The sequence below is a fragment of the Enhydra lutris genome, unplaced genomic scaffold, assembly GCF_002288905.1.
Source record: "Enhydra lutris kenyoni isolate GAN:26980312 unplaced genomic scaffold, ASM228890v2 scaffoldscaffold10, whole genome shotgun sequence".
NCBI lineage: Eukaryota > Metazoa > Chordata > Mammalia > Carnivora > Mustelidae > Enhydra > Enhydra lutris.
Window position 1 is genome coordinate 25,848,275 of NW_019154094.1, and position 14,682 is coordinate 25,862,956.

At 43.4% G+C, this 14,682-nt stretch overlaps 1 protein-coding gene across 1 annotated transcript in view; it reads right to left on the bottom strand.

The window, feature by feature from the left end:
• LOC111143974 (FERM domain containing 4B) overlaps positions 1–14,682 on the bottom strand; it is a 174,354-nt gene that overhangs the window by 53,199 nt on the left and 106,473 nt on the right. Inside the window, exons 6-7 of the mRNA XM_022498014.1 lie at positions 14,607–14,663; positions 13,774–13,796 (exon numbers count right to left, since the gene is read on the bottom strand). Of these exons, the coding sequence (XP_022353722.1) occupies positions 13,774–13,796; positions 14,607–14,663 (80 nt within the window). The remainder of the gene's footprint in view (positions 1–13,773; positions 13,797–14,606; positions 14,664–14,682) is intronic.

Here is a 14,682-nt window from a genome sequence, read left to right on the forward strand (position 1 = left end):
CCCCCCCCCCCCCCCCCCCCCCCCCCCCGCATCAGGCTCTCTGCTCAGCAGGGAGCCTGCTTCCTCCCTCTCTCTGCCTACTTGTGATCTCTCTCTGTCAAATAAATAAATAAAGTCTTAAAAAGAAGAAGAAGAAGAAGAAGAAGAAGAATTCCCAGGGGGTGGTCTAGATTAGAGTGGCCAGATTAAATACTTAGGACACACTTATAGTGAAAAAAAAAAAAAAAGATTATTCATTGTTGAATCATTATATTGTGCACCTGAAACTAATATAACACTGTATGTTAAGTACAGGAATTTAAAAAGTATTTATTTTCTATCTGAAATTCAAATTCAAGCAGGCATCCTGTATTTTTATTTGCTAAAGGTGCCTGCCAATCCTCCAGGCTGGTAATAAACGACTCAGGGAAAGAACTCTGAAAACACCCTGCCAGTCCCAAATTGCAAGTAGTTTTCGGATTGGTTCAACAGAATCCGCTGTAACTCGTTCAAGTTCAGCCTTGAATCTTGTTCTTCCACCACCATGACCAGTCCATGGAATTTGTGTCAGGCCCTCCTTATCTCAGCACTGTAGCAAAGAAGCAAGGAATCTGTTTGTGTTCTTGGTGGGAAATACAGTGTCCTCTCAGCTTGAATTCTTTTGCCATTGTTTTCGTCTGGGGCCTAACCTGTAACAGAGGACAAATTACTCTGTCCATCTGCATGCTTGATAATGATCAACTGTCACACTATTTTTTTTTAAGTCTAAAGAATTTCTAATAATAATGAAAATGCGATGAGAGGTTTTTCTCAACGTTAGCCAGCTTGCCGAGGATTCTAGCCGTATCTACTTGGAAACTTCAACTCTTGCAGAGGAAGGAAAATTCCTAAGAATGACAGGTGGAGAAGCAGATTAACATGAGATTCCATAAACATAGTGAAATAAAAAATATTTTACGAATCCATAGGGACAGAAAGTGGAATGGTGGTTGCTGGGAGCTGGGGCGGGGGTGAGGGAGAGAATGGTTAATGGGCATAGCATTTCAGTTTTGCAAAATGAAGAGTTCTGGAGATCAGTTGTGTAACAATGAGAATATCCTGACCACTTCTGAATCACACACTTAAAAAATGGTTAAGATGATAAATTTTATGTTATGTATATTCTACTATAATTTTATAAATGATCTGTCATACAACCCTTGAGTTAGAAATAAAGGGCACATGGAAGAAGAATAATATAGATCTTATCTTCCTATAAAAGAATGTGAAGTCAAAGAAATCTGTTCCTCTCCTGGGCCACTGCCTACAAGACAAGCGAAAATTATGTATGGTCAACTTGAAGGCCCAAAGCTTTATCCCTTCTTCCTGCACGTATGACTCAGTGTGTCCTTCCTGATCACACATGCCTGGGTGGCTCAGTGGGCTAAAGCCTCTGCCTTCTGCTCAGGGCTCAGGTCATGATCCCAGAGTCCTGGGATCGAGCCCCACACTCCACTCAGCAGGGAGCCTGCTTCCTCCTCTCTCTCTGCCTGCTTGTGATCTCCCTCTCTCAAATAAATAAATAAATAAAATCTTTAAAAATAAATGTTCTATTTAAAAAAGAAAAAAAAAAAACTATATTGACCACAACAGCCATTTGAACACAGATAATAAGACTGAACATGTGTTCTGTTGTGCACTCAGTGCTTCTTCAACCACACCAAAGGGCGCTGAAATGTGTATCAGAAGGAATGCAGAGATCATCCTTTAAAATGCCATCTCTTAGCTTAGGTAGACCCTGAATGGCTTCTACTCTGGGGAGAGAAGTTCGTGTCACGCCACTTGCTATTCCTACTGAACACCAAATACGCAGATGTCTTAGCCAGCCGCTATCTGAAAAGCCCACTCGAGGCTGAGTTTCATTTTTGTACCAAGCATCAGCGATGGCACGGTGGCCCCGTTCGCTCCTGGCACAAGACTGATCCTCACTGTGAGGCTGGTCGCTGTCTAGGGTCTCTTCAGGTGGAACTTGGGCCCTTTATTTTTGTTTACTTGCATCAAGTCTTTAAGGTGTGAAAAGCAAAGTGTTCTGAAATGCAAAATACTTAGAAGCCGAGAAATGCAGAGGCCGGGATTCCTAGCCTGATTCTGCGCTCGCTCTTAACAGGTGGAACCAGGCCTGCCTTTTCTGTAAAATGGTGATGAAGCCCCTTTTCTCATTTTAAAGTCCAAACAAGACTGTGCTGGCATTTTGAAAAAAATTAAAAACAAAGTCCAAACACGATAAGAGTCTGAGAATGAGCCCTGTGAACAGGTAAAAACTACGAAAAGAAATTAAAGCATTTGTTTCTCTTCAAACACAGGCAATACTTTCTTTTCTGAAAGCTGGAGCAAAACAGCTTTTACAGTTCGAAATACTAACAATGTATGAGGCACTCAGCTGAGCATATAAACACAATCCCTCCCCGCCCCAGGATCCTCTTCCACAAATAGGATTACCACCCCCACTTTACAGGTGGGAAAACTGAGCAGTAAAGAGGTGAGACTTGTAGAAGCCCACACAGCCCCTCAGGATGGAGCTGGGCTGGGAACCCAGCATGACGCCAGGGCCTGAGCTCTGCAGAGGACGTGACGTTGTGGTCACCAGAAACACGCCATGCAGCCATCTGGCCTGTGGGTCCAGGAGCTCCCCAGGGTCTGACTGCATATCATTATCAGCCCCGTCCAGCAGATACCATTAAACATCCTTTGGCTTCACGTTTGAGGAGTCATCCAAAGGAAAGGCAAAGCGGAAATGTGGAGAAGGAGGTTTCAGATCCAAATTCTGTTTGTGGAAGATAAGGGACCTTGGCGGCCAGCATCAGTCCCCACATCTGTAGAATGAGCATCCCAGTTTGAGGACAAAGTCATAGAAAGAACATAAGGGGGCCCGGCACCTGGCAGATAATAGTAAAAGTGGCGTGCACAATGGTGGAGAGCATGAGCTCTGCCGTCAGAGGGCCTGGGTTCAAATCCCAGCTCCACATCTTACCAGCTGTGTGATTTAGGCAAGTCACTCCACTTCTCTGGGCCTTAGTTTGCCCAGCTGTAAAATGAGAATAATCATACCTAGCTCTTGGAATTGATACAAGGAATAAGGTAGTGAATATCTGGGAAGCTTTCAGAAATGAGTGCTCCAGGTGCCAGGCACTAGTCTAACCCCTTTAGGGCATTATTTTTGTACATTTCACGGAGCCCTATGAGGTAGCAGTTATGTTACTCTTCGTCCCTCAGACTTGGGAGATCATGCAAAATGGAATCACAAAGGTCTAAGATGTTCCAGATATATACAAAAAAGCTGGCTTGTGGAATTCTGTGTGGTTTCGGTCTTCTCAGTGGAGCACCTACTTAGACACCTACGAGAGAACTCCTTCTTTTAAGAATCCATTCAACATCCAGGCCTTCTCCATGCCTTACAATTTTCAACAGTCAGAACCAGCCACACAATTTGCAAGGCCCAGTGACAAATGAAAATGTGGAGTCCCTTGTCAAAAGCTCAGAACAATTTCAAAATGGTGACCAAAAAGCACCAACCAAGCATGGGGCCCTCCTGTGTGACTGCACCGGTCACGCACCCACGAAGTCCGCCCTGCCAACAGCTCTTTCCCTGGTAGGTTTCCATTGTCTTAACTGCTTCCTTTCTGCCTGCCCAGCCTTGGGTGCCCGTGCCCAACACTGAATGGGCCTGTTGACAAAGACACACAGGTTTTGGGTGCCAGCAGGTCCTGGCCAGGCCCTCCCACGTGCTGCGGGGAGTCATGGGCCCCCTGCTCCCTGTCATGGGTGGCAGGGAAAAGCTTTAAGCCTTGGTTTGGGAAGCCTCCGTTAGGCAGAGTGGGTACTATTCCACAAGTCGTACATTCATTTTGAATGAGGATGCAGGGCGGGAGATGTGTTAAGTCACTGTGTTAAGCTTGGAGTTTTTTTTTTTTTTTTTAAGATTTTATTTATTTATTTGTCAGAGAGAGAGAGAGGGAGAGACAGCAAGCACAGGCAGACAGAATGGCAGGCAGAGGCAGAGGGAGAAGCAGGCTCCCTGATGAGCAAGGAGCCCTATGTGGGACTCGATCCCAGGACGCTGGGATCATGACCTGAGCCGAAGGCAGCCGCTTAACCAACTGAGCCACCCAGGCGTCCCGCTTGGAGTTTGTTTTTAAAAATACAAAATAAACCTCTAAAAAAAAATTCTGACAAAAGCATGGTGTTTTTGGTGTTGATAAACAAAAACACAGTGACATGTGAAGAAGGAAAACTGTAAACATTTCTCCGCCCACCATCCTGAGACAATTGTTAAGTCATGCCAACCATAATAATAGCTTAATTTTTTTCTGCCCCTATCTTAAACTAGGCAGCACGCCAAGTGCTGTAAGACTGTAGTGCATATTGGAAAGTTGCAAAGAGAGATCTTAAATGTCTTCATCGCAAGAGAGAAAAAAGTTCATAACTACCTACAGTGATGGGGGTTAACTAGACTTATTGTGGTGATCACTGTTCAGTATATACAATTAACTTATCATTATGTTGACGGCTGCATCGGAAACTAATTTTACATGTCAATCATATCTCAGAAAAAGGTTTCAAAAGAACTGTAATTATCCCTATTCAGGTAAGAACCTGGGCTTTAGAGAGGTTCAGTAACTTAGCCAAGGTTGTTCACCCTTGAGAAGTAGAATCTGCAACTAAGCTCAGTTGAACTTCAGAACCCACTGGCTTATGGTCTCTTTGTTGGAAAGGTATGTGGGCGAACAGAAAGAAAATACCAGAACCTCCATTAAAATCTATCTGTATCCACTTCTTTGAATAGGTTACTCTGTCTCATTCCTTTCCATTTTTTTTTAAAGATGCTTATTTATTTAACACAGAGACAATAAGTAGGCAGAAAGGCGGGCGGAGAGAGAGGGGGAAGCAGGCTCCCTGCTGAGCAGAGAGCTGGATGCGGGGCTCAATCCCAGGACCCTGGGATCATGATCTGAGCTGAAGGCAGAGGCTTACCCCTCTGAGCCACCCAGCGCCCTATCCTTCCCACATGTTATTATTTTGTAAATATTTTATTCATTTTTAAAAAAGATTTTATTCATTTATTTACTTGAGAGAAAGAGTGCAAGTATGCACTTGCATGTGTGAGTGGGGAGAGGGGCAAAGGGAGGGAGAGAATCTGAAGCACATTCTGTGCTGAGCCAGGAGCGAGACTTGGGACTCGATCCCATGACCCTGAGATGGTGACTGAGCCGAAATCAAGTCAGATGCTGAACCAACTGAGCCACCCAGGCGCCCTGTAAATATTTTTTGCTGAACAGGACGCTGTATGGTTCTATGTGTGCATAACTATTACAAATAAATAAACAAAAAATATATACATCTATATATATGTTAGAAATGAATGTGTTGTGTGAACAAAAAATTCAAAAGACAATGCACTATGCTAGAACTTAACAGTTTTATGCATATTTTGTGTGTTTGAATATACTGATACACATTTTTTTAAAAGTGGAGAATATATATACTTTTGCTTTTTCCACTTTATTGTAATCATTTTTCCCCGTCAATAAAAATTCATCTACAACACTATTTTCAATACAAATATTAGACTCTAAACATTGATCTTGACAGGTAAGATCTGACGATTTAGAACAAGAATCTGAGGTCTGTCTTACATTACCGTGCCCTCATCCCACCTTATCCCAATGAATGGTGGAATAAAATTAAGCATCTAGAAGCCAGAGAATCTTTTTAGAAAATGCATCTCTCTTCCCAGAATAATTGAAATCAGGGACTCAAAGAGATATTGCATACCCATATTCATAGCAGCATTGTTCATAAGAACCAAAAAGTATAAGTAACCTAAGTATCCATCCACGGATGAGCAGATATACCAAATGTAGTCTATACATACACAGGAATATTATTCTGCCTTGAAATAAAAGAAATTCTGATGCATGGTACAACACAGATGAACCCCAAGGACATTACACTACATAAAATACGCCAGTCACAAAAAGACAAATATCGCGTGATTTCACTTACATGAGGTGCCCAGCATAGACAAATTCACAAAGACTGAAAGCGAAGTGGTGGTTGCCAGAGGCTGGGGGAGGGGTGGAGACGTGAGAGTGTTTAAGGGGTACGGAGTTGCAGCTTTGCAAGATGAGTTTTGTTGGTGGATGGTGGTGACGGTTGCACAACGTGAATGTGTTGACCACTACGCAACGGCATGCTTAATCATTGCTAAGATGGTAAGAAAAAAAAAAAAAGAGGCAACGAAAACCGTATCTCACTACAACAGACAGGACTTAGTGGAAAGTGCAAGATGACTCCCACGTACTCGGACATCTCTACTCCGTACCAGACACCCTAAAAGGGTTAAGGTTAGGGGTGATGCTAATGTAACCTTAAAACAAACCTCTTAAAGAAAAGGGACCTTTGACTCAGATGTCTTAAAACAGGCTGAAGGTCATGCCACCAGGAGACTGTCTCAAACTCCTGCCTGCCCGTCTGAATCCAGAGTCCGTGCTTTCCCCTGGCATCTCCAACAAAGGAGACTGGAAACACAGTCTGCCTCCGTCACAGGCCTTGCTGGGTCTAGTGCCTTGCACACTCTAGGTATTTAATCTGTGCAAAGGAACAGGGTTGAACGATGAGAAAAAGGCAAGGCATCCAAGGGCACTGATGATCCAGAGTTTACTTCCTGCTTTCTCACTCTTAAAGTATCTCCTCAAGTGACTAATATTAGACTTGGGGCCACTGCACTGATAACACCACTTACCGGGGTAGTGTCCACTGCCTGCTGTCTTTCACGGCCTTCCAGCATGGACAGCCGGGATCCACACAGGCCTGCTTACCCAGGTGCAAGTTACAGTGATGCATCGGAGATGGGTGGGGCGCCCAGACTGCAGGTCTGGTCTTGTCTACCTGAACTGTCATGGATATGTCACTCCTTAGTTCATCAGCTTTGAAATCAGGGTTCAAATGCATGATACCAGCCAGCTCTAACACTCTGTTCAGGACAGATGAAAAAGTGCCCATCGTATGGGATGGATGATTTTTTTTCCAAATTTAGAGCTCTTCAGAGTTCAGAGCTTGATGAATGTCCACCCTGCCTACAAGGTAATGGAATTAAAATCTAGGGGAGTAATGAATCTGACAGGGAGTACAAAGAACAGATTTCTCCAAACTGCCTATCTTTTATTTATTTTTAAAAAGATTTTATTTATTTATTTGATAGAGAGAGAGAGTGTGTGTGTGCACAAGCAAGGGGAGCAGTAGGCAGAGGAAGAGGGAGAAGCAGGCTTCCTACTGAGCAGGGAGCCCAATGTGGGGCTCAATCCCAGGACCCTGAGATCATGACCTGAGCTGAAGGCAGATGCTTAACTGACTGAGCCACCCAGGCACCCCATTTTTTTTTTTAAGATTTTATTTATTTGACAGTGAGAGAGGGAACACAAGCAGGGGAGTGGGAGAGGGAGAAGCAGGCTTCCCACCAAGCAGGGAGCCCAACATGGTGCTCTATCCCAGGACCCTTTGATCATGACCTGAGCTGAGGGCAGAGGCTTAATGACTGAGCCACCCAGACACCCCCAAACTGCCTATCTTGTAAAGGCATTTTATTTTATTTTTAAAGATTTTATTTACTTATTTGACACAGAGAGAGAGATCACAAGTAGGCAGAGAGGCAGGCAGAGAGAGGGGAGGAAGCAGGCTCCCTGCTGAGCAGAAAGCCCAATGTGGGGCTCCATCCCAGGACCCTAAGACCATGACCTGAGCAGAAGGCAGAGGCTTAACCCACTGAGCCACCCAGGCACCCCTTAAAGGCATTTTAATACTGAGTTTTCAGCAAATGAATAAACCCACACTTTACAAAGTGAATTCCAGAGGACATTGTCAGGTAATAGGCTCACACAGCCGGGAAAAACCAGCACAGGAAATACTGTTGACATGTCTTCCAGGAGATTCGCTATGTACAAGAGCAGATCCGAAACTTAACAAAGAGAACTTCAATTTTGTTTAACTCTTAACCAGGTATTTCCCCACACTCCATTGTCCATGGTTCCCCCTGTGTTGTTAGCTTGTTTGTTTATTCAACATAACTCTTGATATTTGACCAAGTCATTGGGAAGCGTTAAGCCATAATAGGGTAATTTCAATATAATGCCACACAAAGTATCTTAAGCTCGCTTGTAGTGCAGGGACATATACCAAGTTCATAGGGTGAAGATGATGATTAATGAATTAATGTCTGTAAAACACGTAAAACCACCTAATACTTAGATGTATTTACATCATTAAATGTATTTACATCATGAAAAATAAATATTGATGCACTGAACTGATATGCTAAAGAATTTGTTTCTATCTTTAGTTCAAACCTTAAAATAATCATTTCACAGGGAGAGAGAAAAGCCACTTCTCAAGCTTTTTTTCACAAAAGCCTTTGGCTGATATATTAAAGCCCTTGCTTGAAATGGGACAGAAAGGTTTAACTTCTGTCCAGTCAGTCTTCTTTATTCTGCTGGCAAGGATTTGTGCTGGAATACGAAACAGGAGACTCATAGCAGTAAAGAGCATGAGGCTTGGAGTCCTAATTCTGCCACTCTCTAGCCTTGCGACTTAGACAGTATGCCGCTTGCTCACACCGTAACTCAGTTTCCCTATCTGTAAAACGGGGATACTAACAGCGCCTATCATCACAGGGTTGATGTGAAGGTGGTGCATTTTAGGAACCATGAAACAATGCCATGTAATATTTACTGAGACCCAGAAACAGGGTTCCAGAGATGTTAGTTAGCCCGAGTTAAGCAGCAAGCATCTGGGCCTGGATTTGAACCCAAGTTAAATTCTAAATTCTAAAATCTGGATTTAGGGGCACCTGGGTGGCTCAGTGGGTTAAGCCTCTGTCTTCTGCTCAGGTCATGATCTCAGGGTCCTGGGATCAAGTCCCACGTCGGGCTCTCTACTCGGCGGGGAGCCATCTTCCTCCTCTCTCTCTCTCTGCCCGCCTCTCTGCCTACTTGTGATCTCTCTCTGTCAAATAAATACATAAAATCTTTTTTAAAAAATCTGGATTTAACCCTGTTAAATTCTAAAAGCTCCTGTCATCACTACTGCCTCCCCATTGGTGTAAGGACCCTGCATAGCACCAAGCCCATGGGAGCTGCTATTTTTATTAATGTAACTGATTTTACAGGCTCTGGAAATGGAAGGGCATTTTAGAGTTTCAAGGGCTCTAGAGAGGGAGGAATGAGGCGGGAAAGTTCTTTAAAGTCTTTACTTTTCTTTACCCCCTCCCTTCATTAACTACTCTATGGGCAGCCACACCAGGTCCTTTCCCATGGGAAATAAGCCGTATTTTGTAGCACAGCTGTAAGTTGTGAATTATTCCTTCCCATTCGAAGCTGGGTGACAATATACGCTCATTCTGACCCAGCACTGAATTGTAAATTGTCGTCACTCACTTTTTTGTATAAGCAGAAGTGTCCTAATCGTGGTTATTCGGTAACTTTCAGGATCTTAAGAAAATCTTTAAAAAAGAGAGAGAAAAAACAAAACCCAACCCAGCCCTGCTTTTACAAACTCCTTTGGAGCTAGCTCAGTGATAAAGCCTTCCCTCCTCGCTGTGTCAGCTTTCAGGAATTCTCTGGGTTGTGTAACCCAAGCAACTTGTTATCTTTGCAGCTTAAAGGCTGACTTGGAAGTTCAGACTGTCAACTATTTAAAGAGAATGAAAGTCCTCACTCTACTATTTTAATTAACTTCTAGAGAGCAAGGTTTCCTACTGGTTATGATAATGTTCACTTAAAATACTCTTAAGGAAACAGGGCAGGAAGCTAAGTAAGGAGAGGGGGGACTGCTATTTTTCGAGGCATTCCAGGAAGAGTTCGAGCAGAGCCATGAAGGGAAAATACTACTGAGTTCCTGGAGAACCGAAAAGAGAGGCATGAACAGATATTAAGGAGTATAAATAGCAGAGTATGGGAAATAAAAATACATAATACAGATTACGTAGAACCTTGATGCCAGGTTAGGGTGTTGGAGATGGTGGGTCTGTACAACGAGAACCTGGAACAAAACCCATCACCTTTAATGTCTTGGGAAGATAACTGGGGTTCTGTGGAGGTCACTGTGAGGGATGGCACCAGAAAAGATCTGGAAGCTCACTGACTGTGTGGCATTGTTTCTTTGGGCCTGATTTTCCATCTGTTAATTTGTTCAATGGCAGTGATAACATTTGTGGTGGGGACTGAATGGAATCATGCATGGACTTTGAAAATAATGTCATCGAAAGCACTCCCACAAACTACACACACATAGCGCTTGGTGGGGGTGTGTGGAGGGGAATGAGGGCTGAGACAGCAAGTCTGCTAAAGAGAAGGAAAGGGGCACCTGGGTGGCTAAGAGGGTTGAGCCTCTGCCTTCGGCTCAGGTCATGGTCTCATGGTTTCATGATCTCATGTTGTCAGGGTCCTAGGATCAAGCCCCACATCGGGCTCTCTGCTCAGCAGGGAGTCTGTTTCCCCCCTCTCTCTCTGCCTGCCTCTCTGCCTGCTTGTGTTCTCTCTCTGTCAAATAAATAAATAAATAAATAAATAAATAAATAAATAAAATCTTTAAAAAAAAAAAACCAAAGAGAAGGAAAGAAAGGAGCTGACTGACAGAGAAGATGGGTGGGAGAGAGAAGGGGAAACCTCGGAGGTGATCCAAGAGAAAAAGGTGATGTCATACAAGGAGAGTCAGGGAAGCTCTAGGGGCTGGGGTGCTGCTGGCTTCAGCTTTAGAAATGCTACATTTGAGAAACAGGGAGATATTTCCAAGGAGTGGGTGGACCAGAGCAGCCTTAGGAAGTAGGTCTTAATCATTGTTTTAATTGAGAAAGCCAGGTTGACCTGGTCTTAGAAGGTATTCAGGGACATTTTTTGAGGCTTAAACCTCAGAGTGTCAACTCAATGAAGTTTTAAAAGCCAAGGGCTGCAGCCACCAGCGTGTGAGCCAACAGAAAAGTGGGATTCAGAACAGCCACTGAGGTAATTCTAGATAGAAAGCCAAGCTCCCTGGAAGGAAATGCCCTAGCCTAGGTTTCTCGGTTTCCTCAGTACCTCCACTGAGGCTGACACATTTTAGGCATTTGGTGGGCGCTACTGGATGAAGCTATGAACTCTGTAGAATTTTCATGTAGTGGTATCAAGAATATGGAAACTTCACTTTAGTACTTTGTAATTTTGCCTCCTTAAGGAACTTTCCTCTGCTTAATCCCACATCATCAAAATCCCAAGTACACCAAGATGTTCATCACAGCATTATTTATGTATCAGTAAAAACTGGAAAACAACTCATATTTGAAATGTCAGGCAGGTGGTAAGTCATTCCACTAATATGATGAAATAATAAGGTGGGGACTGTAGCAACTGTTCAAAGCATTTTGCAAATATTAAATCATTTAATGTTCATAGCAATGCTATGGGGCGTTTACTATTAAGGTAAATTCCATTCTACAGATGAGGAAGTTGAGGGCTTGGGCAGTTTAAATAACCTGCTCAAGATTATACAGGTAATAAGTAGCAGAACTGGGATCTGAGCAAGGCTGTCTGGTTCTAGTATCTTTGCTCTAACCCATACACAATGTTGCCTCATAGTATTTTCTTTTTCTTAAATTAGTTCTGTAACAGAAGTCTGGAGGAAACATATATTCTCCCTGTTCACAAGAGGAGATGATCACATCCCAGGGAGGGGAGTGGGTGGTAGCCAGGAATCAAAGTTCTGCCTCATTATAAACCTAATGACAAGAGCTCACAGCTCCTTCTTCTTGCTTGCTAGCAAAACAACTGGTAACCTACAAAGTCATTCCACATCATTCTTCTCCTGAAAACCACCCTGCTGAGTTGCTATTTTCATGAATCCCAATTCACAGACCAGGAGGCTGAGGCCCAGAAAGGACAAATGGCTCACTTAGAGGTCACATTGCTAGTTTCTTCCCACCCAGGCTCAAGTTCCTTCTACTGTTCAGTGAGGTTTAGACAATTGCAAAAAGTGTGCTCCAACTAAATAGCCTAGTCATCACTCAGAGTATTGGTTTGGGCTTGGCCAGACTAGCTCAACAACCCTGAAGTCTTAGGGCTAAAAAGTCTGGACTACCTGAGGACTTTCTCTTCAGAGCCTTCAGTCATAGGCAAGAGATCTACCCTAAAGAAGGTCTGGGATATCAACCTTTCTCTTCAGTTTTTTCCCTTAACACACTACTCATCTTCTTCAGACCCACCTTCGTCCCAACAGTCTCTTCAGAGGTTGCCAAGAGACAGGACAGGGTGATGATACTGAGGAGGGCAATGATGATACTAGAACAACTGATAATATTAGCTGTAGTGATGGAGAGCTTGCTGTGTGCCAGAAACTTCCTTGGGCAATGTTTACATACATTTGATCTCCCACTCTATGCCCATTAATCTAAGGGGTAGGTGCCATTCTCCTGATGAGGATATGAGGCTTAGAGAGTGTCCATCACATGGCTGGCGGGGAGGAAATGGGGAAGGAAGGGTTAGCAGTTCACAGACTGCAGAGAGTGAGCTTTTGGCCCCAAAACCCTCATTTATAAATCAACTTCAGACTCATCCCCCAACATGATGGCATTCCTCGCATATCTGATCTTCTTAGGAAATAGGGCTCCTCTGAGAAAGCCAAGAGCAGAGAACACAGCAGCTGGATGTCAAGGACCTAGGAACTCATTTAGCCTCCTTTTATCCCAACATTTTCTTTTAATTAAAAAAAAATGGTGTTTATAGATTTTTGATTCCTTCAAAGCGTACTTCCTAACTTAAACACAAAATTTAAAAAACAACACAGCACAAAACAAAGCTAATGGATGTGGTGAGCAGATCGTGGTGTTCTGTGGGCTCCTCAGTCATTCTGCCAAACTGAACGGGCAGGTGAGAGGATGTGGGCTTTCCGAGGTGAAGGAGTGCGCCCTGACTGGATGTTTCCAGGCACGGAAGGCATTATTCGGTTATCGGTCTGTTAAGGAGCGTCCTGTTCAAAACCTTGGCTGGGAACGAGTCCTAGGTCATCTGTAAATCATCTACGGGTAGAGTTTACCAGGAGTGGAACATTAACATGGTGGAGGTGAGGCTTTCAATGGGTCATTGGCCTGTGGGCTGATTCTAATTGGAGGCCTTGCCTTTACCTTCTAACCATTTCGATTTCTCCGACTCCAACTACTGCATTAAAAGGGCAGCAAGGAGCAGGTAGAGCATGAATTCAAACATAAACACTCTGATGAGGCGGCCAGTTAGGCAGTTAGAACCAGTAAGTGTCCCAGTGGCAACAATACCACTGTTAGGTTAAGTGTCTGAAGGGGGAGGCCCCTTCAGGGCAGCTGCAGAAAGAAATCCCCTATTAATCCCTTGACTAAGCAGCTGATCGTTTATCTTTTTGTGCATATGTTATAACTCTTCCAACACAGGATTATTTATAAATTTTTAAAAGTCAGCACGGCTACCAAAGCTCTTTAGGGATTTCTCTGTCTTGCTAACCGATAACAGAAAAATAGAACTTTGGAGGGCTTCTGTTTACAATTCACTGTCACTCTGGCTTGAAAAGTTCTAAGAAAGCTTCCTTGCTGGATTCATTCACAAAAAGAATGGGTCCCTATTTGAAGAGGGAAGAGATCTCAGTCTCCCGCCTTGAGATCTACTTTCTTTTGAGTTTGCATCCATTGTTATTTAAAGTAATGGCATTCAGCTAGGGTTCCCCAAGGGTTATTTTGCATAGTAATATCACAAAAGGAACCATTACCTGGCATAATCCCCTTTGGCTTCCTGAAATAAAAAAAAAAAACAAAGATAGATGATCAATATGTATTTATGTTAATGAAGCAAATGAATTTCACTTGCGGTCACGTTTCTCTCTTAAAGTGACTGAGTTTTGTTTCTGAAGAGTGTCCACGAGGAACCTTCTCTAGGGCCACAGAGAAGAATGTGGCATTGGTGAGAGGATGCATTAGTAGCCATTAGACACTTCTTATTCTTCACAGAAGAGACAAATATATCCGAAAAAGCACAGATGATTAGGTCTTCTGTTAGGGCTCTAAGATCACGTGATAAATGCTTGTCTATTCAAGCAGCACACTTTTTAGTCTGGACACAGACCTATTAAACTGGACATAGGTGAATCAACGCACACTACTTGTTTTCTCTTTTTAAACAAGCACAGGAACACGCTTTGTTTCTCAGCTACTAGTGTCTTTAAGCATTAAGGGGTTCTCACACTCGACCTCAAGAAAATGTATACAAAAGTTACCTCATTTAAATGAAAATTACAGCTGTTGTAACAATCGCGGCTTCCCAAATTCAACTATTCCAGAGCTCCTTTCCAGAAGTACAGTCTAAATTCTTTTCCCCCGGAGCAGTCTAAATTTCATTTTGCTTTGGGACATAAAATATCGCACTATAGCTCATGCAGATTAGGCTAAAACCGAAAACGGCGACTCACGTTTGTCACGGGCAAACAACCAGCTGGCTTAAAAATCTATCAGCCGCTGGCCCCACGCGAAAGTTTCAGAGTTGTGGGCAGTTCACAAACCAACAAACAGAGAGGCGCAGACAAGAGGCAGCCGGCCGGATTCTTACCTGTAACACAAGCGCGGCTAACTTGAAGATGGTTTCACTGTCCGCTTCGATTTGCCCCTGTCGGGGGAAAAGAAAA